Source organism: Tachypleus tridentatus, chromosome 2 (genome assembly GCF_004210375.1).
Source record: "Tachypleus tridentatus isolate NWPU-2018 chromosome 2, ASM421037v1, whole genome shotgun sequence".
Lineage (NCBI taxonomy): Eukaryota > Metazoa > Arthropoda > Merostomata > Xiphosura > Limulidae > Tachypleus > Tachypleus tridentatus.
In genome coordinates this window covers 14744925-14772818 of record NC_134826.1, presented here as the reverse complement: position 1 = coordinate 14772818, position 27894 = coordinate 14744925, and the positions used below count along the sequence as shown (strand labels likewise).

Genomic DNA, 27894 nt, shown 5'->3' with positions numbered 1-27894 from the left:
GATAAGCGGCTATATTACTTTTATTGAATCATTATGAAAAACGACCAGTCATATTTGAGGTAGACTTGAGGTGGCCTAAGGCTGTAGTTTAATTATTATTTTTTTCTACTTAATTATTGCTTGCATCAAAGAATACATACTTTATAACTATATAAACATCCTGTATTATTTACTCAGTGAAACGATAGTATAATTCTATCGCAATACTGATTTTCAAACAATATGACAATTGTATAATGATAAATCAAACAAGTCAGTAGAAAAACGTAACAAAATTGAAAATATAGCCTTATGGCCACAAGGGGGCCTGTGAGAAAAAAACAAAACAAACTTGAATACCATTACATCTAATTTTATTACCTGTATTGTATTAGAGTAGTATATCAGCCTGAGCAGAGTTAATTACTTTGTTCTCACCGAATACATTAGTGTCAGTTTGGAAAGACCCAACTATTATCTAACTTTAAAAGGTTTTATAGTCACGAAAAACTCGACCCTCGACGGAAGGACGACCAGATATAGTGGAAGTGCCACCAAACGTGGTGAGGTGGTTAATTTATGTTTATTCAAAGCGTACGGAAATTAAATTTCCCATAAGAACAAAAATAGAAAACAAATGTTTGCTTCGTACTCGTCAATTCAATTTAAGATTTTTCTTAGGTATCCTTGTTCATCATCTAAAAAAATAAGTATTCTTGAGGACCATTAAGCATAATTCCAAGACATTTTAAAGTAATAAAAACAGGAATCAATACATTTCAACTCTGGTGGCATTGTTTTTCATAAAAACAATGTTATATTCCTTGAAAAAAAATCAATAAAGGATATACAAATAAGGAAGAGCTCTTAAATTAACATTTACATTTTATGGTTCTTCTTAACGTATAACAAAATATACAATTCAAATTTTTATAATGGTTATAATAATGGATAAAAGACGATTCGTTTGATACCATTTAGAACTCGATATGACATGCGGTTTAGGAAGAGTTACGTGACACACACACTATTTTCTCGAAAAAAAAAAAAGGACTGAAGGCCGCCTAGAGAGGTCACCTGTTTAACCATTCCCATCAAGAAACAGAAGTGTGTTGTCCGTTAGTCAGTCAGTAGACACTTAAATGAAGTCACATAAGGAAGGCTTAACGTTGGAATTTGTACTGTCAGTAAAATGTGCTCATGTAATGAATCACGAGAATAGTTTTTCTACCTTAAGGCCACAACATAGCATTACATATGGATTTTAAACGTAAGAACTAAAAATATTTCTTACTTTTAATTTTGGTTTCATTTACTCTTGAAACAGATCACTTGCGGAAGTACATATAGTTATATAAATTAACTGACTGATGAAACTAAGGCGTATTTTCATCAATATAATATACCGATCTATGGAAATTAGTAAATCATTCTTGTAAAGAATCTTCTCAAACTGTCTGATCGAACTAGCTAGGAGTCTATTGCAGAGTGGCTGTACATTTGTTTCACAGTCTTCTCTAAAGCCACGGTACAACTACCTGAATTCTATTACTCCATAATCACGTCACAAGAGAACGAAGCGATAGACAACAGCGAAAGAGAACCTCTTCGCATGCGCAGATATAATTTGACTTTGGGACCGAGCTAGTAGGAGGAAGAAAAGCTGTACTCGTTTACTGTTTAATGTTTCGTGACTCTTGTGTTGCGAGTACTCGCACGTTGTGTTAACTCAAGCGTCTTTCTTATTCTAACACATTGACTTTTACAGAACTTTTTATTGCTCTTCAAACTTCCCGTTGAGCTTTGGTTATAAACCGCTGCGAAACGGTTTAGAAAAAAAGATCCATCGAACATTCTTGTAGGTTTGAGCTGAAATTGTAAGATAATGTGAAGAAGAAAACAATTTATTTTTCTTCATTACATATAAACTATAGAGTAACATAATGGATGTTATGGAAGATCGACTGCAGTCCTTGCCTCTGAATACTTTCTCTCATCCTATAAAACGTAATGGAACACGTAAAGATGCTGAAACATTTGGTCATAATAGTATTGCAAGAAATACAATCGTCAGACGGTGTCGGGAATTGTATGAAGAGAAGGTCAAGTGGTCTGAAACGTTTCGTAAACACTGGGATTCCTGTAGTGGAGGGATTCACGTGGATTATTCAGAACTTTCTTCTCCTTACTCCTCAAAGGTGTCTTTGTTTTCAGTCCCGACCAATGTTGCTGTTAAACAGAACACAATGGAAAACACGGACTCTACTTCTACTGAGAAGGTGAATTCTAACATTGGCATAACTATGAATCACTTACGACAAGAAATTGTAAGTATATCTTTAACAATATAGAACAATGAACTCGGCAGAATGAATTCAAAAGCACTTGAAATATCAGTTTTTTAAAATCTTTGGTAAAAAGAGATAATATTTTGAGCTATTCTTTGTGAAAAAGACAAAAAACAACAACAAATGTTTGATTTTGGGGTCATTTTTGGTTTTTTTTTATATAAGGTTCCATATAATGTAGCATAATGTTGTTATTATCAAAGAATAAACTGTATATTTGTTCGATTAGGGAAAAGACTAAAAACACATATTTATTTAATCAAAACATCTTCATGTAATTGATTCTATTCAAGTATAGACTTTGCTTTCAAAAACCTGAAAAAAGCATCAAAAATTGGAAAAATAAGACAAAAACACTCCTCGAGTTAAGTATTCATACAATGTGTCGAGTACTAACTGAAAAAAGCAACCAACAAATTCAAATATAACACTCCAAGCTTTTGACTTTCTATAAAATATTTTTTATAGATCACATTTGCTCATGTTTATGCCAATATTTTGTACCTGAGTTGTGTTATATATGGGGTTGTCTTAAAAGTTAGTTAATGCATGTAAAAGTGTGACTTACAGATCAGTTCATGGAGTAGCCATGAGATGACTTATGTCAATATGTAATTCTTACAGAATCAACGTGTTAATTAATAGAATAATGGATAGGAATGACTATCGCACAGCGCCAGTAAATCAAAGATTAAAGTTTATGAAGAAAATGTACATCTGGCTGAAAATGTCAGCCAAAACCCGTGCAATGTTTTGAGATTTACTTCACTAACAACGCTTAGAAAACTGTTTTCAATACTTTATTTCTAAAAATAACTTCATATTCATTATTGAAAATAATGAAATATATGAGCATGTGGTGCAACATCCATGACTTTCAAAATCTGTAGTTTTGGGTTGATGTTAAGAAACTGCAATATTGTAGGAATTATAACAATCAAGATAATATTATAACTCGAAGTCAGTCAAACCTCCCAAACTAAGGATAAGTTTTCATACAGGAAGGCTTAATTAACACTTTAGGACCATTCACTGCTGCAACAGCTGCGTTATTACTAAATTCAGAGCAATGCCATTTAGCCAGATGTCAGCCTTATGTTGTTGTATTAAAATAATACGTCTGTTTCCGAGTAAGTAATCGTCAAAAACTTTCTTCTAAGTACATTGTAAAATAGTAGCACTGTAAGTTAAATACTCTCAAACATAAATTTATTATTTTTAATAATGGCTTGTTTAATAACAGCGTTGTTCGTTTGTTTAGAATTAAACACAAAGCTACACAGTGAGCTATCTGTGCTCTGCCCACCACGGATATCGAAACCCGGTTTTTAGTGTGGAAGTCCGTGAACATACCACTGTGCCACTGGGGGAAAATTTTTGTTTGCTAAACATATGAACCAACTTGTTGTAAGAAGGTCAATCAGTGTTATGAAGCCTTGAGAACTATAACTTCCAATAACTGGAATATCAATGAACATGATGAAACTCCTGTAAACTACAGTATCCTATATCTAGACGATTAATCATTGTTATGCAAGCCGTGTGAAGTACAACATCTATTAACTTTAGGAGATTAATTATTTTTATGAAAGCTTTGTGAACTTTGACCCCCAACTTGTGAGCTACAGCGGCGAATAACGTCTTTTCTGCCTGGTGTGTATAAAGTTACATTATGTTTCTTTCTTTGCATTAACTAGGCAACTTATTCTAAAACTAGGTAATTGCTTCTAGGAAAGCGCTTCGTGTTTAACTTTAGTTTCCTATTTGTATAATTATTCCTTTGTTTCAGGTCTAGCTACTCCTTTAAACCACCCACCAAGAAGAATGACCTACTTTTGAATCTGTCATGAAAGACCTATTTGATAAGGATACAACACTACCCTTAGTTGCATTCGTTTTTTGGTCACTTGTATTTAAATTTAGTTCAAAACTAAAGATTTTACTGAACTACTTTTAACAAAATTATAGCTAAATATATATATTTTTCTTGTTATCAAATAGCTATGCTTTGTTTGCTTTACTATTTCAATACATGATAAATTCATTCTAACACTATTAAGTATGAAAAGTTACAGGCAACTGGATAAGATTGTTTAAGATCAAATGTATTATCAATATAACTTTTTCCTTTACTTTTCTGTATTCTTGCAAGAATTAGACAGCCCATATTCTATTTAATTATTCTATTATCTTATTTTAAAACATATCCAAGTTCCATGAATTCTTTAAAGTCATACACCAAACAGTTTTTTCTATTTGTAATATTAATATATTTCATAAAATATTCTATCTTTCTTGGGAAAGATTTTCCCAATTTATAAGAAAATTTATTAATCTACATTTTTATTATATTAACTTCACTTTTAAATGTGTATTGAAACAAATTACAAAATATTAAAAAAATCATATGTTTATTCACAGTTTCATCCTGTATGCTTCTCTTTAACATTTTCTAAATTCTATTATTTTCACACTTTTTTTTCATAATTTCTTCTAACAAGGCTTTCCTTAATTTAGTTAGTTAATGAACCACTAAATCTGTAACCTTGACAACAGGATACTTTGGATTAGCTTTTCACGTCCAATAGAGATTCAGACGACGAAGGCAGGCTACTTCTAATTTAAAGCGCATAAGTGTTAAAAGTGCGTACATTACTGTCCATATAGTTTCAGATTTCGTGTACCTTTCGAGTTCTGTTTGTTTTCTTAAAGTTTTAAATAATGTTGGCATTTAGATACGTCATACGTTTTAAATCTTATTTCTGTCCGTAATTACAATTTCCAGTTTCGGGTTATGAGAGAGGTGCCCAAGGAAAAACTATTTGCAGGTAAAAAAACTGAGAGGTTAATTCTTTCTCTAGTGCGTAACATATAAGACACGACGTTGACCCAGGTCTCTCGTGTTGGCAAGCTCTTGGTCGAAGTAACATTGTATTTTAAGATGAATTATCCAAAGAATCATGTATAATCTGACGAACTAAAGAGAAGTGAACAACCATAATGATAAATTCATCCACACATTGTTTGGAGTGAGATTTTATATTTTAATAAAGTGAGTTGTATTTCAAATAGAACCAGACTAAGCATGCTGTTTATTTAAACATACTAACTGTCGCAGCGTATATGACTCTCAAACAATATTATTTATTTTCTTGAAGATTCAGAAGTACTGTACACAACAAAATAACATAAACTACAGCTAATTATTATGTGTTACGCAAGTTTTGTGTGCTTGTATAAGATCTAAATACTTTTTCGTGTCGAATAGCTTTATCGCTTCCTGTATCACAATCATTGTGTGTTAGAAACAGTAAAATATCTAAATATTTAAAAACTTTCCACATTTAATATTAAATTACGTGTGTTTAAGCTCATTATGGTACTACATTAACATGCGATATTGAATATAACACCATTAGCTACTTATAATTAATGTTTTATGTTTAGAAAGTTTATCGTTAGGAAACAGTGGCTTATATTGGTGTATTTTTATTTACTGATGGAATGGTATCCTGAACAGTTATGGCACCAGTATGGTGACCTGATGCAGTTAAACCAATGCACATTTTATGAAAGCTGCCACTTAAAGCTAAGGTCATTACAATCAGGAAGTCTGGTTGTATTAAAAGAAAATCACAAAAACTACCGCCTAACATACACACAGTTTTAATCGTAAGCCTGAAATTCGATCTAACTTTTCGTAAAATACTGTAGTTTTCATATTTACTAATGACGTTATACCCAGAACTTGTACGTTTAATCTGTATGATTAACTTGACATACGTACACCTTGATGTTAGCTTTTATATGCATAACATTAATAGTTTGACAAATGTATAGTTCTGGAGCAGGTGTTAAATTGTGAATTTTTAATTTTTGTCATGTTCATATCAAATATTAAAAGAAAATTAACTTATTTTACAATATATTCAAGCATGGGAGTTCTAATTACATATTCATGGTGAACGAGCCATAACGTTTATCCTTGTGATTCTCCACGGTTTCTTCTTAGGGGATGTGACAGATATCTTTTAACACTTAGCAACAGTTAACCCTATATGAAGGTGAAAACTATGTCAAAGTCATTATTTATTTTATCTGATATTTCACAACAATATTTTTTTTTAGAAAACCAGTTTCAACTACATACAATTATTGAGAGTAAATAAAACACATAAAAATCGTGTCAAACGCATTTCAGTTGTGCTATGGTTAGTTGAAGTCCATAACTGACATACTTTTTTCGTAGGTAGGGAAACTTTTTTAGTAACAACACCATGGTTGTTATACTAATGGTGATGCATTGTAAGTATTTAAAATCAGTTTGGTCTATACGAAGTTTGTAATTGGCACACTTTTTTCATAAGTGCGGACATATTCTTAATATTCTTCATCAGTATTATAGTTGTTTTATGAGTGGTGGTTCATTCCAAGAGATTAAAGTCAAATACGGTATGTTCTGTAAGTCATCATTATAAACTGATTTTATTTACGTTTCCAGTACATAATATACACGGAACGTGATTAATAATTAAATTGTATTTGTCACATAATTGTTCATACGAGCTTGGTTATAACTCAAACAAGATTATTCTTAAATTTTAAATTAATCTACATTTTCAATTGATAGAAAATAAATTTCATTAAACGTATGAAACGACTAAAGTTTAGTTCACTATGTGTAGGCAGAAATAAAACAGATAGGGTTAAAAAATGTGAGGTGGTTATTTGATGTAATGATTAGAGGCTAAAAGTAATTATCGGGTAAATTATAAATAATAATTTTTAATTAGATTAATTCACAATAAAACTCAGTACAGAGTTCCATGAAAGTGGTAAGTAACAATGCTATATCTCCTGTTTCAGTGTTAAACTAACATGTTGATCAGTTTATATCACTTTAACTTTCGTTAATCTTGTTTTCTTCCGAAATTCTTATCGGAGTTTTTTGTTAATTAAAACAGAAAAACTGACTTTATTTTAAATAAAACAAAATTCTTTGTGTTTACAGAATGTATGAATAATTAATTTCGTAATTAATGTAAAAAATCGGAAATATTAAATATAGTTTGTTTCTTTTTTGTTTTATATTATACCGTAATAATATACCGTAATATACCGTAATAATATACCGTAATAGCTATTATAGTGAGCTTATAATCCACACTGACTGATATTCACCAGTTTTTAGCTTAATATTCATAGTACATAATCGGGTAAGGTGGTAATTAAAGTAAATTTATTATTAGAAACATTTTTGTTTATAAGTGATTCTCTCAAACATCATATTGCTTTATCTCAAGCAGCGTTTTAACATTATAAAATTGAATAATTTTGGTGACTCATATGACAACTTTAAACACAATTAAAGGCTTTCAGAGGGAGCAATTCGTTACATATCGCAACTAGATAAAAATAAAATATTTTTCTTACGCTCAGTGATAATAAAATTATAATCATATGATATAGAATATTGATATTTATTCACTGAAACGTACTTTGCGAAACTATATTTTAATTAAAAACAACAAGTGAAGTAAGAATAGAAAATACTTTAAGAAATTATTTAGTACACGCAGCATTCTGAACTTAAATTACACTAAAAAAATAAAAGCTATTTTTCAAAATGTTTATCTCCACAATTGTACCATTATTTATGAAATTCAGTTTGAAAAGTAAAGGGCTATTACTTTTTGATGTGGTGTTTAGTAATCAGAATTGTCAGTTCTTCTGTCCATTAAAATCTATAGAAAGGATCTTACAAAAACAAAGAAAACGGCTGAACGTGTGACAAAGAGGTGTACACGTACAGTATAGAAAGATGTTAGCCCCGGCATGGCCAGGTGGGTTAAGGCGTGCGACTCGTAATCTGAAGGTCGCGGGTTCGCATCCCCGTCGCACCAAACATGCTTGCCTTTTCAGCCGTGAGGGCATTATAAAGTGACGGTCAATCTCACTATTCGTTGGTAAAAGAGTATTCCAAGAGTAGTTGGCGGTGGGTGGTGATGACTAGCTGCCTCTAGTCTTACACTGCTAAATTAGGGACGGCTAGCACAGATAGCCCTCAAGTAGCTTTGCGCGAAATTCAAAAACCAAATAGAAAGACGTTTTGAAGTTTTTATCAGTAAAACATCTCTGGTCTGGAGGAATATGTAACAATCTGACTAACACAAGGAGGTCAACTGTTCTCGTTTATTTATTTTAATTTTAAATTCTTTCTGCTGGAAATGGCTACTTGATCTTATACTGACTGCTAAACGTCAAGAAAGTTTCACAAATTAAAATGTAATACCTTTTAGTATTAATATATACTGTTTTCAAAAGCATCGCTTTAAGAAGCACTTCAATAGTAATTTTCATAACTGGTAAAATTAAAAGTTTCATTCTTATCGATGAACATATTCTTAATGAAAAATTCATAAGGATTTTGATCTGTGGGAAAATGTTTGATGATCTTATTTTGTAAAGTAGTTTATAAAAAGCTATATTACATTTTGTAATATTTATTATTCTCTTTCGATAGCTACTTAAAACATTCATATATGGTTTATAGGAACAGAAACATTCTAAAATTTTATTCAACAATTTGGAGTACAAACATACACACAACTTTCGTTTCTATGTTTTCCTTAAAACCCTGTACAGTTTATATTGTAAAATATATTACCTAAATGAAGCCATAGTGTCAAATATACAAGAGAGAAAGTAATATATTACGCATAACGTGTTTAGTATTCATTCATGAGGTTTTGAACAATAGTATAAAAAAGCATGTATATTTTAAATGGAAATGCGTATGTTATAAATAGAAACAAGACCTTACAACTGTGAGAAATACATATGTAAAGAAGACCTTACAACTGTGAGAAATACATATGTAAAGAAGACCTTACAACTGTGAGAAATACATATGTAAACAAGACCTTACAACTGTGAGAAATACATATGAAGAATTAATCATACTTCATTTCTTCACAGGTGATTGTGCTCTTTTTCAAGACCATAATAACAAATTATTGTACAACATCACAACTTTTACGTTGTGACAAATTTCCTTAAAAGATAGCAAGATAATTCTTAATTCATAACTATTATCAAACTGTCCACAGATATAAACGTTGTCTTCTAAATCTATAATTAAATAAACCAAATGTCCAGAATTTCATCGATGTGCAGTCAGTTGACTTCAAAGAGATTTCATAGAAGAAGAATGCATTGTTCGGAGAAACATTACTATGGATATAAACATATTACTTGGAATAGTGAACTTCATGGCTATCTTTTCCTTTCTGTACCATCCTGCAAAATAGCAAAATAAAACTGTTATTATAAAGAATAACTTTATTTCATCCACAACTAATGTGTAAGAGGTTCATGCAAAATATTTTATATGTTATATTTTTATATACTATTGGAAATTTTAAAAAAATAAAATATATTTAAATTTAAAAGGTCTAAAATTTGTATAATATAAAATCTACTATTCAAACAAGCAAAAATTGTCCGGCTTATCTTCTAGAGTTTTTTTGCAGTGCTCGCAGGTAAAATGAGGTGCCCAGGGTTTGTCTTGATCCCCAACAGGCATGCCGAAATATGCCTTGTAGGCTTCACACATTTTAGTAGATGCTGTCGCAGAGTGCTTTTTCGCTCTTGTCTTAATAAATTGGCCACATACATAACATAATGCGTCTGGAGAATGCATGCAGCTTTTTGACGCCATTTCTGATAAAATCAAATAGGTCTATGTGTTCACTTAGGCAGCTAGAACTAAACTGAAGTGGTGAGTGGTGAGCCCCTGTATATATATTACTATGGAAAGTTCTAGAAAATTCTAAAAGGTTCTTGAAAATTCTCGTAAGTTCTACAACATTCTAGAAAATTCTTGAAAATTCTTTTAAGTTCGAGAAAATTCTCTATCAGCTACTCAGCACTGAATCTACCTGGAATGTTCTGGAAAATAGATAAGTTGAAAATTTCATTACCCAGGTCACAGAAGCAAAGTTTGAAGAGAAAAATAGATCTTTTCCATTTACTTTAGGCATAAGCAACTGAGAAATAACACTTTCTGCCCAGGAACAAGAAAAAGTAAAACATTTTGTTAATAGTGTTATTTAATAACCAGTTTTATACAGTGTATCTGTATTCTCTTTTCCATCTTAAGATCGAGGACGCTTCAATGGTAATGGGTTTCACCGTCTATAACTGTCTACAAACAAGAAAACTGGATGATTCTTTAACATGAATAATTCAAATATTAAACTATAAATCAGTTACGTAAATAGAAGAAATGTAAAACTAGAGAAACAAATATATAAATATAGAACGGAGCACGGAAGTATGTTAAAACGCACCCTCGTGTTTCTGAGACATTCAGAAGTAAAGATAGATTTATTAACATAAAACCTGTGATAGGTAAACACGCAGCTGCGTTTTTAATTGTAAGTTTCTATTTTATTGGTATGACGTTAACGACGTCAAGAACAAGTTATAAAGTCCAGTGCTTGAAGTGCACATGTCACTTTATTTTAATATTAGGCAGGAAAAGAATTTGCAGAAGTTCAAGTAGTTTAAAGTCTGATCTTTTCCGTAGTGCACATATGAAACTTTGTATTTTATACATAAATATTAAAACTAACGTATATTATAAGAAGACATGAGTTGGATAGAATGATACTTAATGATGCTTAACCAGTTTGGCTCATTACATGCATCTACGAATTTCTGATTTTTAGTTTAAGTCAAAATTTAAAGCAAAAACAAAATATCTCAAAACTTTGCTTCCTTGTTTCAAAATGTCACACAAAGTTACACAAGAATGACCTCCTCATAGTTATCAAGAAGGAAGACAGCTATGCAAAAGCACCTAATTTAAGCATCTGTTTCTCTTGTCAGATCGATTAATACAATCTGACAGTTATTTTCAAGCGCAATTTAGACCCCTAATATGTCATGAATCCTTAGGATCAACCACGGACAGACTAACTGGACCGTATCTGGCCAACAGACTTCCGAAGCTTTCTAAGGGCAAGAAAACAATCAGATAGATTGTATATTCTCTTCGCTACGCCTTTTCGAGATTGCATGCATTTATATAGGGTAGTGTTACATTTCACCTTTGAAAATTCCAATATTTCTTCTCAGATCCAGAACTCAGAGTGGTGGAGAGTCTCAACTTTAATATGTCCATCAAAGTTGGTGCAAATCTGATCACACTTTACAGAGTTATTAACCTTAAATCGTGAGAATGCCTTATCTCCCCATCATAAAAAAAATGTTTCAAAGTGATCTAGAATCCGGATCTGGAATTGGATTCGGACTAAATTCAGGGGTAAAGTCTCATACTGACTTTCCATCTTTGTTTAAAACTTCTGTGTAAATCAGGTTATTAGTTTTTATGATACGGGAGCAGAAACACGGAGAGACAGATGCTAATACGCATTCACCTGACTGTAATACCCCCCTCCCCGGCAAAGAAACTATAGAAAATACCATCATCAGAACACATAATTTATTTACGTATAACTTTGACAACTGGGCTACAAGTTTGTTTGGATTCAAGTTGACTTATCGTGACCAATATATATATATATATATGTAGACAGAGAACTATAGATTGCTAGATCACATATTCCGAAACTTGATTTAAATACGGTTAAATACGGCATCCTATGTCACTGGTAGGCTGAACAGTTCCTATTACCCATACTACCAGGCAGTTTCTAATTGTTCATTATGTTACTGATTCTCCACATATTTTTAAGTTTAGGTTAGTTTGTAACAAATATATATCAGATTAATATTATTTCTGCAAACCTAAACTACTGGTAATCTTGTGGTTTTTGAACTTTGTAGCCTGAATGCTAATAACAAAGATTTTAAGAAAAGACATTACTGCATCAGGTTAGTTTTTCTAGGTATTGGTAAGAAAGTTTGGTTCGTTTTGAATTTTGCGCAAAGCTACATGAGGGCTATCTGCGCTAGCCGTCCCTAAGTATAAGACTAGAGGGAAGACAGCTAGTCATCACCACCCATTGCCAACCTAATTTAGCAGTGTAAGACTAGAGGGAAAGCAACTAGCTGTCACCACCCACCCCCAACTCTTGGGCTACTCTTTTTACCAATGAATAGTTGATTGATCGTCACACTATAACACCTCTACGGCTGAAATGGCGAGCGTGTTTGGTGTGACGGGGATTCGAACCCACGACCCTCGGATTACGAGTCGAGTGCCTTAACCACCTGGCAGTGCCGGGCCCTGGTAAGAAGGAAAGTGAAAAAATATATAGGTTCCACTTCATAATTTGAAAACAAATTTCAAGATTAAGTTCTCGAACATAGCTTTTACTTTTTTGTAATATTATACATTTTTAATGAATACAGCGTTTCATCTCAATATATGCAAGTGTTTTATTTTCAAAAACAAATACCAACTATATTTCAGGTTTTGTAAATAGTATCATTTGATATAATTGATCTTACGTTTTAAACAAAATGAACTTTCATGATATATTAAAATTTATTGCACATAACTAATTGAGATCGAACTGGTAGATTCTTAGTTTTTTCTTATAAAGAAAAACTTATATCATGTGTATTGTCATACTTCAAGACCTGGGGTGGCAAAGTGTTAATGTGTTAGGATTGTGGTTCTATTGCCCTGGGGTGGCAAAGTGTTAATGTGTTAGGATTGTGGTTCTATTGCCCTGGGGTGGCAAAGTGTTAATGTGTTAGGATTGTGATTCTATTGCCCTGGGGTGGCAAAGTGTTAATGTGTTGGGATTGTGGTTCTATTGCCCTGGGGTGGCAAAGTGTTAATGTGCTAGGATTGTGGTTCTATTGCCCTGGGGTGGCAAAGTGTTAATGTGTTAGGATTGTGGTTCTATTGCTCTGGGGTGGCAAAGTGTTAATGTGTTGGGATTGTGGTTCTATTGCCCTTCTCTATGGTCTATCAGATTAAAATTGAGGACGGCTACGGCAGGTATCACTTGTGTGTAGCTTCGAAGGGAATTAGAAAAGTTCATTTGTTTGTTTTTGAATTTCGCGCAAAGCTTCACGAGGGCTATCTGTGCTAGCCGTCCCTAATTTTGCAATGTAAAACTAGAGGGAAGGCAACTTGTCATTACCACCCATCGCCAACTGTTGGGCTACACTTTAGCAACGAACAGTGGGATTGACAGTACATTATAACGCCCCACGGCTGAAAGGGCGAGCATGTGTGATGCGACAAGAATTCAAAGTCGCGACCCTCGGATTGCGAGTCGAACGCCTTAACCCACCTGGTCATGCCGGGCCTAAATTAGAAAAGAAACAAATTAGTTTTAATGAAGCATAGGAGCGATTGGTTGTAATACATATGCTGAACATATGTGATATCACTGTGATTATGTAATTGTTTGGAAATTTTTAATACTTTTTGAGATGATGCTGTTTTCACTTAATATAACATATCATTGAATGGTTGAGTTTCCGCTCGGTTTCATAGAAAAAAGCTTCTTATAATGCTTAATAAAAACTCGTGTAATAACAGCTTTTCAGATAGATAGTAGAAAAGCGAATTTTTGGTGGTCCTCAAATAAAGCTATTAAAAGGTTAATAAGATCGTAATTGCACGGATGTATTCTTTAATACCAACTCTACTTAATATTTCTAAAAAATAGTATTAAATTAATTTTTAGAAGTACGGGCGCATCCTGTTGATGTAATAAAGAGTTATTTTAACGATCTTCATTCTCCAACACCTAAAGTTAACGTACACTAACACACCAGCATGCTTAACTCTACAGGTTTAATTGTTAAACATATCACAAATTGCCTCAAGTGGACAACTACTTTCTCACCCTTGTATCCATGGATTTAAAACTTTAGCTAGTCGAACCTTCTTGTTTAATCAAAACTCTTGTTTTAGTCTCTATGTATAAGTACTACGCAACCTCAGGTAATGTGATGCATTCATGTCCACGAGGGAGCAAAGTTCAAACAGAAGAGTCTGGAAGACGAGGATATGAGTTGGGAAAAAAAAGTGGAAATTAAGGTGTTTGGTCAAAGTCGTGAACCCCCGACAGCTAAACGTGAAACTGAATATTTGAGGGGAGAAAGTAGCCCGCGTTCCAGGACCGAAGATAGATTAAGGAATAATATTTTTATAATGTTACTGTGTAACATTTTACTCGAAGTCCGTGCAAATTCGGTTTTTAAAGACGTTCAAGAAAGAGTGAATCATACAGAGACTAAACATTTTTATTTCTTTAGAAATCATTTTCAATCTAAAAATGAGAACAGAACGGATCAAGGAAGAGATCTGTAACTACTTTACATTGTGGAAGGAAGAATCAGAAGTGTGAACACCCTCTAATGTTACCTGTACATGTATTAACTACTCTACATAATGGAAGGAAGATGCAGAACACCCTCTAATGTTACCTGTACATGTATTTTCTTCAGATAATGCTAATGAAAACGTTTCATATACACAATTTATGCAAAAGGAAGGAAACAATGATAATCTACGGATCTTTTTGTATTAATCATTTGAATGTATGGCTAGTAGTTACTACCACAAAGTTCTAGCATCTACTTCGATCTAAGCTCGTTTTATAGTTTAAATATCTTATCCAAATATGATTCTAATAGCAGTAAAACTATAATTTTGTTTGGCTGTTTATCCAACTTTCTTGTAACTTTTTTCAAGTCATTCATAAACTTAAGTGTTTCTATAGATTATACTATAGTGCTCACAAAGGAATCTGAAAAACATATGTTTATATATACTATTTATTGCTCATATTGTATTTTGTTATCAGAAATATTCTACAGTCCAAATTCAGATGTTTTAGGTTTTCGTTCTGTGGAATGCTTTCTAGGCTTAAGAATTTTAGCCGTCATTAAATTACACAAAACGACCAATAATAATTGCAAGTATTACAGTACCAAAGGATTGGAACAGAGAAAATGAAAAGAATGCTACAAATAAAAATTATTTATTTAGTTATTTACATATTTTTTTCATAACTAAAGCATGAAGTAGGTAATAAATGGAGTTTGATATGGATAAATATTGTATTTATTTATGATTAAAATCTGAAATACTCCTAGTAAGTAACTCTCAATACTTTTGGTTGGGCATGATCATTATTACTATAAGTACAGATAAACATAAAATGACAATATTAGGCTTAGGAGTGCAAATACCTTTCCTTTATTTGTTTTAATACAGTTCCATATATATCCATTGCGGAGAATCAAACACTGGATTTTAATGTTGTCGGTCCACAAACTTAACGTTGACCTACCGGGAACGTGCAGATAGATAATCTCGCATTTTATACCTTTACCTTTTCTGAAAAACATTTACTTTAAGAAACCGACTTACTAAACAACTAGTAAACTTTTAAATGATTATTGTATAAAATAGGTTTTCTTATGATAAATATCATAATGCTATTAAAATATTTAATGCATAACGGATCATGTATGCAATTTAATGTATAGCGTATCAAGTTAGAAAACTGAGAATTTTCATTGCATACTTGGTGTTAAAATAAATACAATAAACTGGAAGAGAAAATATGCAGTAATAAATAAAAATAATAGTATTGTAAAAAGTAAAATTAGAAGTTACCAGCTGGGTGCTCTCATTGTGATCGGATGCTTGAAATTAGGGACACGTCCAAGCTATCTAAAATGTGCATTAACAAACGTGTTGAGATAGAAGTTTACGTGTTTGTCGTTGCTAAAGTACTCCAGCGCGTAAATCAAACTAGATTATTATTCTAAGCTCGAATATTTGATATGTTATTCGGTCTTGTTATGTCTAAAAGCATCAACGTATGGAAAGTAATTTCATTGAGAGTAATGTAACTTATAAGAAGTAATATAATACATTGCAATGGTAACATAAAAACAAATGCAACTTGTCAATGGACACCTATCGAACTATTGCGCTTGTGTCTGATTGGAAACCAATTGCTCTGTAAACAATGAGGATATTTTACAAACCTTAATTTCTAGTATAGTAGTTGTACTAAGTAAGACCAAGAATACCTAAAACTTTACACTTTCCCCTATATAGAAACCATTTTTCATTTTATAAAAATGATTCTAAATCGGCTTTATTATGCAAATTCATGTAGTTACCTTTTCCTCTTCTCAGATTCCAATTAAAAACCTTTCACAGCGAAAGTTATTAAAAGTGAAAATGTAATTAGGAAAAGAATTGTGTACTTTTTTACTGTCATTTAACAGATGGCGTATCTGTATTTAATATTCGATTCAATGAAACAACTGTGGAAAGGACTTCCATAGCGCTACTTGGCTCGTACATTGTTTAAGAATATTTTTTTTTCCGCAGGAGATATCTTCCACCAAGCCTCTCGTTGGTACAGCGGTATGTCTACGGATTGACAACCCTAAAATCAGGGATTTGGTTCCCCTCAGTGGGCTCAGCAGATAGCCCGATGTGGCTTTGCTATAAGAAGGAACACACTCATTCAATTTCTAGGGATTATAAAGACATATATATTATGAACTATACATTTTTTTCATATTGTTTAACATATCTAATTAACAGATTGTTATTTTTAAATTATTATTCTCAATGTGAATGTTTACACTTTGATTGGAGACAGGTGCCTTTCTTGCTTGTTATCGAACCAGATTAGTAGAAGTACATACTAGTAGACTTATCCAAGAGTTTTAAAAATTCATTATGTGCTAATAATTGTAAAGTAACAATGATCTCATAGCTTTTCTTAAGGAGGGGTCGAGGCACTGTTGCACTGAATAACACCTTAAAGAAACATCAACAACATTTTTTTAAATATCAGAATACATTTACTATAAGCCTACAATTATTTTTCGCAATATGAAAACATGCTGACTGTTAATAGAGCATAACTGAACCCTCCATCTGCTACAAAGGAAAATTCGGTGAGTGACTTTTTTCTTATTAAGTGTCTTGAAAACTATTTTAGTGCTTAATCATTTAGTTCAATCACCGTTGCGTTGTTTCAGTATCGCAATAAGTCAGTTCCTTAAATGAAAGTGAATATATCAGAAAAGTGGGTAATAAAGCACGTATAACATTAACTATATCATCTTCCTCTGCTACAAAGAATCGCCAGCAAAGTTCTGAATTTAATGTATTGCAGGTTCTATTATATCGTCAACACCATATAGATCAGGTAAAGAAAACACCAATGACACGGAATGCAATTTCATACCTTTCACTGTATTGTTGGTCCAAGTTATACTGTGTTAAGGAAAAAAAAAAACACGATTGGGTGAAGAAGTGACGACCCATCCGTACTATCTGATCGCCCTCTACTTAAATCCTTGGATTTACGGCTTAAAAAAATGCAACATTACTTTGTTCTATTGTTCTGAGATATTGAATTTTCATGAGTAATAAATTGAGATTATTTGATATTTCAAAATCAAATTACTTTTTAACCCTCTATTGTTAATAACCATCAAGTATATATTTTTTAAAACTGGACTGCGCCACAAATTCTCCATAAAAGTTATACCTAATGTTTTCTTCATGAAGAATCGTCAAAAAATATCAGGACTTTTAACACTCCTACGAAAAGTGGGGGCTAATAGGCCCCGGAGCAACTTGAAAGGTTATTAATATTAGGCTAGTAATTTTGTATTTAAATGAAATTGCCATTTCAATTCATATTGCACAATACCTATCCCATCAAACTATGATACCCCACCTTGTATCATACGTACAAGGGAATGGCTACCACCATTCAATTTATTAAATGAAATGGCAATTTCATTTAAATACAAAATTATTAGCCTAATATTAATAACCTTTTAAGTTGCTCTGTGGCCTGTCAGGCCCCACTTTTCGTAGGACTGTTAAATAACGCAAAATTAACTCCAGGGCTTTGCATGCGCATATATACTGTTGTGTATATACGTACATTAGATCTAAGAACACTGAGCCATTCAGTTGGTCTATTTATGAATTAATATTTGAAGTTACTTGTGTGTTAAATGAAATAAAAATTTATATACTAGCAAAGATTGATATAAATGTTCTCGGTGTGTCTTTTTGATGCTGTATATCTGGACACTTTTCTATCATTTTGTAAATGATCATTTACCTCACGCTAAAGTTCAGTGGCAGTCTTCCTTCTGTCAGTGTCATTTAGTTTAGGCGTTCTGCCTCTTCCTCTCTTATTTACAAATTTCTCTGTCTTACAATCTGTGGTCTACCCGACAGTATTTAGGGAGCATTTCAAGTCTACAGTAATTTGTCATAAAATCCAAACAGTATCACGTAAAACATTTACGCAAACCCTTTGATCTACTGACAATTCTATGCGGTTTTTGGTCGTGTCATTACAAAAAACTTTAATATGTAGTGAACACTATTTTTATAAAGGTATATTTGTGGAATGCTATAAAACTGATTTCTTCTAGCATATACCGGAGCCATATGATAGTTTATTTCTATGTTGTTAGGACACTGTATGGGATACCATAAAAGTTATTTCACACCCTAAATGTGATCAACATGTGCATTCAATAAGAACCCTTACGAGATGTAGTTAGTACAAGTATATGTAAATTCCAAAGAATGATAAGTACTTTTAACCTGTCTCATTCAGTTGTCAACAGTTCTAAGTGAAGTGTTGCTATAGTGTTGAAATTTACTTTCTGTAATGACATGGAAGAATTAGCCCCACAAATGGAAAAAATGACAAAATATTCTATTGTCCTAACACTTTTTGCATAAGGTTATAATAGTATCACAAACAATAATGATAAGAAGATGAGTTAACTATTTCCTAAAAGAACTTCGTGCTTAGTGTATAAATAATTAAACGAGACAACTGATAGTCGGACTACGTTTGTTGTTGTTTTTTTTTAATTTCGCGCAAAGCTACACGAGAGCTATCTGCGCTAGTTGTCCCTAATTTTGCAATGTAAGACTAGAGGGAAAGCAGCTAGTCATCACCACCCACCACCAACTCTTGGGCTACTCTTTTTACCAACGAATAGTGGGATTGACCGTCACATTATAACGCCTCCACAGCTGAAAGGGCGAGCATGTTTGGTGCGACGGGGATACGAACTCGCGACCGTCGGATTACAAGTCGAACGCTTTAACCCACCTGACCCAGTCGGGCCAAATCGGACTACCTCGATACCTTCTGAAATGTTAGCTTTTGAAAATAAGTAAAAGACCGTAAATGGTCTCTGCCCCAGTCTTGGGGTTTATAACCTAACCGCTATAAAAAGATACTTGATAATAACCTCATTTTTTACATTACAAAGTGTGTATTTTTTGTAAATATGGGGAATTATTTAATTCCAGATTTCTCTTAGTAATTTTATATCTGGTTTTAATTTATTATTATTTACGAGGAATAAATTTTCTGTCAAGTTTCTGGTACAGGATTGGGTATAAAATTCCGTCAATCGTCTGCTAGTAACATTATTAGATTTTTTTGAAGTACAATTATTTAATTAAGGGAGTTTAAAATTTGTAATGAAAACTAGAGACTTTTACTCATTGTTAAGAGGATAAATTAAACACGAATTCTTTCTTCAGAAAACATAACTGGAAGTTACGCCATTGCAAGCTACATATTTTAGCCTGTGGCCATACCAGAAGGAAAACACTAGCTTGCTATTTAACATTTCAGCCGTGGGGGCGTCATAATGTTACGGTAAATCCCACTATTCGTTGATAAAAGAGTAGCCCAAGGGTTGGTGGTGGGTGGTGATGACTAGCTGCCTTCCCTCTAGTCTTACACTGCAAAATTAGGGACGGCTAGCACAGATAGCCCTCGAGTAGCTTTGCACGAAATTCACAAAACAACAACAGAAAAAGATTCACCGTCATAATCTCTTTGATGAAACTACTTTTAAACTTCTTTTGAAAGATTATGTATGAATAGAAAAAGATTTGACATAGTTTCTTTCTACCTAACTAATATGGAAAACTAGTCTGTAAATATGTCCTTTAAAATTAATGACACAAACTCATTTTAAGCTAACTAATACTAGTTGGCAATACATTTCTTGTACTGATCTATTTTTACACTTCCGCAACGTCACCAAAAGTTTATAAAGTTCGAGATTAGTAATTTCGAAACTATTTTTAACAGCTTCATTTAATTCTTTGATAGGTTGTTTAGACAGAGTATTCATGATGAAACTTTGTAGAATGGACGACAACTGCCTGTTGTGGAGACACAAGTGTAGAGGACGACGTTTCGAAATTCTTCTGCCTTTGTCTTCAGGTCAGTGTGTGTATCAGTGTTGGTAGTCTTAGACAAATCACCACAACTGTATACAGAAAATTCACCCATACGAACAGATACCTACACTTCCAGTCCTATCAACCAACCTCGATAAAACGTGGTATAATCCAATGCCTAAACAAGAGAGCAAAAAACATTTGCGATAAGACATTCATCGAAACAGAACACCAAAAGATTTTAGTTTTAAACAGAATGGTTACACCTCTTCCTTCATCAAAAACTTCTTGAAGAAGACCATGACAGGAAGAAAAGATCAGAAAGTCACCACTATTTCTTTACCATCCTTACAGCATTTCAGTGAAAAACTCAAATGCATAGCCAAGAAATTCAACATAGAAGTCCAGTGGAAATCCTACAATACCTTAAGACCCATTCTGATAACAAACAAACAGTGATCTACCAAAGAGAATCTCAAAAACGTCACCTATGAAATTCCGTGTTCTTGCAACTATACATACACTGGGTAAATTGGAAGAAAACTTGCGACAAAAAATAAAAGAACATAAACATAATACAGGACTCATGAAAACACAAAACTCAGCCACTGCAGAGCACGCCACGTCAATTGGACATAGAATAAACTGGGAGAAAACTAGAACCATCGACATAGACAAATTCTGGAAGACAAGAAAAATTAAAGAATCATTTTATATTAACACTATTAAACACTCACTAAACAGAGATTCTGGATTTGAGGTGAGTAACCTGTGGCTGCCATTGGTTGAATCTACAGAAAATATCTCCTTCAATCAGAAAGAGTGATAATCCAATCAATCATAACGCACTCTCCACAATCCACTATAAAAGACCGACAAAATCTCTACACACGAAAGATGAAAGACGGAAGACTTTTGATACGTCGTCCTCTACACTTGTGTCTCCACAACAGGAAGTTGCCGTCCATTCTACAAAGTTTCAGCTTCAGTTAATAGTTTAATAAATCTTCTGTAAACACGTTTTATTTTATCTTGTGCTCGCAAATACGTATTTAAGCTTATATGTAGTTGCAGTTTGTCTCTACAGAAATAAATGTGTTTATTTAGAAATTTACAGTGCCTTCTGATATTCGATGTGCTAATATTTATGCCACGTGATAAACCTGCAAAAATAATATAAATAACATTATTATTTTAACTTTTGTACTAAGTATACTGTACTACACAACAGTGAAAAATACCTTTAATTTTTATTATATTTAATTTAAAACTGTTCGTAAAGTATTTGAAATACTCATACGTTAAGTTACAAGATTGCACTAACCTGCATCTGGAAACTTTCTTCCTGCTAATTTAATTTTAAGACCTTATTATAGTTAATTCGATGGCCATGAATTCGGAAATGGTATCCTTTTTTCTCTATCAGGCCTGAGTATTTTACAAATAACACATAAGAAATTCACTTGTATAGTAAATTTCCATTATACCTGAATGCATGATGACTGATTACTTCTGCTACAAACCGGTTAAAATATACAATTAAGATATGAAGAAATAAAGGTGCATATTTCTAAATGAAACCATGTACAAAGAAACACATAAACAGTATATATTATACTATATGCCTTTACCTACAGTGTCTATGATCCATTATACCACCAAACTTATTGCAATTAAATTTCAAAGTCCAATCTTAAACAAAAAAAAAATGAAACTAGTTAGTACTAAAAGTATAACTAATATGAAAATATGGTCAATTTTAAAAATTATAATTAATATATTGAAAGTATAAATATAGTATAATTAATTATAATTAATATATTGAAAGTATAAATATAGTATAATTAATTATAATTAATATATTGAAAGTATAAATATAGTATAATTAATTATAATTAATATATTGAAAGTATAAATATAGTATAATTAATTATAATTAATATATTGAAAGTATAAATATAGTATAATTAATTATAATTCGTTTTCCGGCTTTTGTGAAAAACCCGACTTCACACTAAAAAAACAAAAGTAATTTTCGGATTCAGCGTATTTTTCATATATAAACAACTGTCACCTTTAAGTCAGCAAAAACTATGCATGGCGGTGTTATCATTTTTTCTCGTTGAAAAGTCTCGGAACATTTTATAGAGAACTTCAGCATTACTGACATATGAATTTTAGTTGTTTTTTTCTCGTCAAATTCTATCAAAACAAATTTTAATGACATATACTGCGATACTATAGGCTTACTTTTTATTTTTGCTTTCTTTTTAAAGCCGTATTAGCCGTCCCAAGTTTTGAACTAATAGATTAGAAAGAAGGCAGCTGAGCTAGCCAACAACATCCAGACCTGGCATGGCCAGGTGGTTAAGGCGCTCGAGTTGTAAATTCGCGGTTTCGAATCCTGGTCGCACCAAACATGCTCGCCCTTTCAACCGTGGGGGCGTTATAACATTACGCTCAATCCCACTAATCGTTGGTAAAAGAGTAACCCAAGTGGGCGGTGGGTGGTGAACACTAGTTGCCTTCTCTTTAGTCATACAATGCTGAAATAGGTACAGCTAGCGCAAAGAGCCCTTATGTGGCTTTGCGTGAAATTAAAAATGAAAAACCACAACATCCACTCCAAGTTTTTGGGGTTACATTTGTGTGGGGCCCGGCATGACCAAGCGTATTCAGGCGTGCGACTCGTGATCTGAGGGTCGCGGGTTCGCATCCCCGTCGTGCCAAACATGCTCGCCCTTTGAACCGTGTGGGCGTTATAATGTGACGGTCAATCCCACTATTCGTTGGTAAAAGAGTAGCCCAAGAGTTGGTGGTGGGAGGTGATGAATAGCTGCCTTCCCTCTAGTCTTACACTGCTAAATTAGGGACGGCTAGCACAGACAGCCCTCGAGTAGCTTTGTGCGAAATTCAAAAAACAAACAAACAATACATTTATGCAAAAACGGCTCGTTTGGGTTGAGAACATATTTTACGTAGAAGAGCGAACAACGTTTCGACCTTCTTCGGTCATCGTCAGGTTCACAAAGGTTAGCTTCTACGTAAAATATTTTCTCAACCCAAACGAACCGTTTTTGCATATATATTTCTCTACAAGTGGGTTTTCTCGACATCACTGAAACAATACATTTGTGTGACCGTAAACTGGGGTTTTACAATGCATACACACTTCCAGAATGCTAAGCACGATTTTTTTTTGGTATGGAAACGCCCACATTGGACCTGAAATTCTTAGTCTAGCATACCAACCATCGGGGCCCGGCTCCGACTATTCTAGTAATAGGCTTAGTTTTTATTCACTTTTTGAAATAACTTATAAACAAATTAAACCAACTCAATCATTACTTTAATATTAGACTTAATTAACATTCTTTTGTATTTTTGATGCTTCAGAAACAAATTAAGACATAGCCTTCGAGTCAGGAATATATGTTTGGTGGAGTTATTCCGATATATAGCTTACCAACAGTACTCTCTATATTTTTTAACTAAATTTGAGCTTTTTGCGATATATAAAATCTTACTTGCCCACCAGCATGGCCGAATGAGTAAGTAAAACTCATATCGCAGTCTAAAATTCCATACAAACCATGGCATGGAAAATACAATATCTGGTTCCTTCTGGAAATTCGTTTTATCTGCGGTTTTTGCAAATTCTGGTGATAGAGATAGCGAAGGAAAGCTCAATCAAACTTGTTGGCTGATACATTTGACTTTGTTCACTTCTACTACTTTATCAAGGTTATTGTTATTTGTTATTTTGAATTAAGCACAAAGCTACTCAATGGGCTATCTGTGCTCTGTATCGAAACCCGGTTTTTAGCATTGTATGTCCGCAGACATACCGCTGAGCCACTGGGGGGCATTTTATCAAGGAAAAACACAATCTGACATAAATTCAGTATCTTCGTGTCTGAATACTATTAAGAAGTGAGCTCTTTGGCAGCAAAGCGTGATTTTTCTTATGTTAATAAATCGAACTTTTCATCCGGGTACGGTTTTGGTTCTAATTTGAATAACACTCGAATAATGTACATAATTCGGTCACATTTACTCAAACACTGGGTGTTAAAACAATTCAAACATTACTTATGCACTGAGATTAATTTCTGATCTCTTCTATTGAGAATCTGTAATTTTTATTCTTAAGATTTAGGTAACAATATTTTAAACTTCCTACTGCATTCTAGTAATTTCACTATAACATAAAACATTGCATATACTTTTGCAGGGATTACTGATTGATCTGGACAACGACCTTTTCCAGAAACTGCTCTCCTTGTACGAAACAGTTGCTGAATTAAGGGATCGCCAGCAAGAGATTGAGCAAGAAACCAGCGATGAGGACAATGTTGATTGTTACCCAAGTTTGGAATCGTTGTGGGATGCAGACGACCAAACAACCACAACATCACCATCGTCTACATTATCATCTTCTTCTAGTCATTGTGAACCAAAAAATCATCGTTTTCGACCACTTCGACACCGTGGTAAAAACATCGGAGAATCATCTCAGCATCAAGCACCCATTAACAATAACGATTGTGCTACTTATTGCCCGAGCCAAAAGATGACGCCACAATATATTAGACGCCGAGCCAAGTCTCACAGTATTCTATATTATCGTGACAACTCATTTTGTCCTCTGACTCTGGAATTTATCTACAAGGGTCTCATTCAGATTTGGACCACGAAATATTTGTATGAACAAGAATAGACTTTTCCCAAGTTTTCACAAAACTGGTTAAGTTAACAAATGTAAAGAAAAATAAACAACAAAAAATCCTAGCAGCTGGTCCTAACTAAAGATACTCAGATATAGTTGTGCATGGAATAGTCTCCTGTTTCTAAGTTTTGCCCCCAAAAGGTAACTATACAAGTTTACGACGCGGTGGTGAGCAAAACACAAATAGCACATTAGTATATTTGTCCTTTACAACAACCCCATTCTTATATTTTGACTTATTGTTGCAAATAAATAGATGTAATAACTGGGTAATGCTATACATGCATAATGCTATACTTATGCATCTTTAACATGCTGAAGTTTCTTAAACAATACTCTTAGTATACTGTAAACAAAAAATTACATAACTGTTTACACTAATTTTGGATGTAAAGCTGGTCAAGAGAATGAAACAAAGAATTATTGTGAATTTGAGAAGATTTACATTTCTTTATAAATGGTCATTAAAGATAAGAAAAATATATTTTATGTTTCCTGACTCAATTTGTTATGCACATAAGTTCACTTCTCTGCTCTGTTTTGTTAAATTATTTTTAAAATATGTATAGTTATCCTTACAAAATTCCGTAAAGGTAACAACGTAGATCATAGGTGTCGTGACTACTGAGTTGGGCAGAAATTCGTTTATAATTAAAAATATTAAAAATTTAACAAATGTCTATCAAGTACCTGTATGTTGATATGAAAGTTTCCTGGGAAATAATTTTGTTTTACTTACTTCTATAATATTTCTTGAGAAATTCATAGTTGACAATTTATATCCTATATTTTATTTATTAATTATTATTTGAACGAGTTCTTATCTTCTATGGGCTAAACCAATCAAAAATTTCTGACAAAAAATCCATGTGCCATAATTTTAACTCTAATGGTCTTTTCAAACAATTGTGTGTATATTAAATGATCTGTCTGATTTAGTGAATGCAGTTTAAATATTATACGTAACAATTGCGTCCATTCGTTCTGTCGTCTTCAGCCAAACGTTTTGAAGCAAATAAATTGTTGGATTAGAACCGTAACCTAACAAAGCTTTCAGCAATTAAAATAATTATTTAACTATTAAAATTATATATAACGATATATAATCAACAATTATACCTTAGTTGTAAATAATAAAGTAATTTCCACAGCATGAACAGACAGGCATTGGAGTGCCACGTCGGACACCTTTCCAGTAACATGGTATCAATGTTGTGTATTATTTTTCACGTCATTGGCAATTTTAGTTGCTATTCTGGATCGTGCATCTGCTAATCTTGCTGAAGGAGTTTACATCCATACAATAAATGACGACGGTCCTGTAAATCTCGCAATTTGAAGGTTCACGTTAAAACATTAATATAACACACCATGTCAAAAATTGCGGAAAATTTCCTACAATAATTCACAACATTGCACATCAACATTTGTTTCCAAGAGGCATGAGATCGAAGACGCCATTAATAATGCAAAAACAAACATTATAGATATAACATAAACAATGTTATATAAAAACGATAGCTAAACTTTAAAGGACAATACTACTATCAGAAAAGAGGCCCGCTAAATTGCTGGATGTAAACATGTTGGGAAATATTTACTGATGTATTGTTTGTAATTAAGCACAAAGCCACAGGATGGGCTATCTGTGCTCTACTCACCACAGGTATCGAAGCCAGTTTTCTACTGTTTTAAGTCCGCTGTGCCACTGAGTGGTTTAACAAAACAACGAGCACATAATCATAGTTTTTTGTTTGTTTATAGTTAAACACAAAGCTACACAAAAGGCTATATGTGCTCTGTCCACCACGAATATAGAAACACGATTTTAAGCAGTATAAGTTTACAGGCAAACCACTCTGCCACTGGAGGGCATAATCATAGAACACGTAAAGAATAAACACACCAATTTCGACTGTGAGAGTACTAGTACTGATTGTCGTAAACTAATAAAATGTTTTGGAACATGTGAATTGTATCCTATTAAACGATGGCATAACAACACACACGACGAGTAATACCTTCTGTGATATATGATATCTATGTCTAAGTTCTCCAGAAGTTAGCCATAAGCTCCAATCGTTTAATGTGGACTATGATATAAATAGTGACCATTTACCTATAGAGTGGAGCTAAAATTCCCCTCCCATAAAATTATTAAAGTAACACGACCAAAATAAATTATTAAAAGAAAAAAATAAACTGAATATTCAAATATTCTTAATCAGTTATTACCGAAAAGTATTTGCACAGAAGTACGGTAACCGTCACAAATAGACGCATACTGAAAAGCAGTAACTCATATGAGCAGCAAACAAATCAACACCTAAATACACACAAAGCAACTCTAAACAATTATTGAAACCGAACACACTATTAATTAATGATATAAAATAACAAAGACACTTACGAAGAACATACTAGGCCACAACAAATCCATTGATTAAAACCCAGATAAACATCCTACACGGTAACGTATGAAATATAGAATTGAAGGACTAAAACAAGATAGCTGGGTTGAGGTGTGTGATCAACCCAACAATACCACTGACCACAAACAATTCTGGAATCACCTATAACGATATACAGATACACAGAATAATGCTTGAAAATATCCAATT

At 33.0% G+C, this 27894-nt stretch overlaps 1 protein-coding gene across 1 annotated transcript; it reads left to right on the top strand.

Annotated features, from left to right (window-relative positions):
• The first annotated feature begins 1618 nt into the window (after positions 1-1618).
• Positions 1619-25432, top strand: LOC143235283 (uncharacterized). The gene is made up of 2 exons (XM_076473262.1): positions 1619-2306; positions 24779-25432. Exons 1-2 carry the CDS (start codon positions 1923-1925, stop codon positions 25262-25264), a joined length of 870 nt encoding a protein of 289 aa, XP_076329377.1. The 5' UTR covers positions 1619-1922; the 3' UTR covers positions 25265-25432.
• The last annotated feature ends 2462 nt before the right edge of the window (positions 25433-27894 follow it).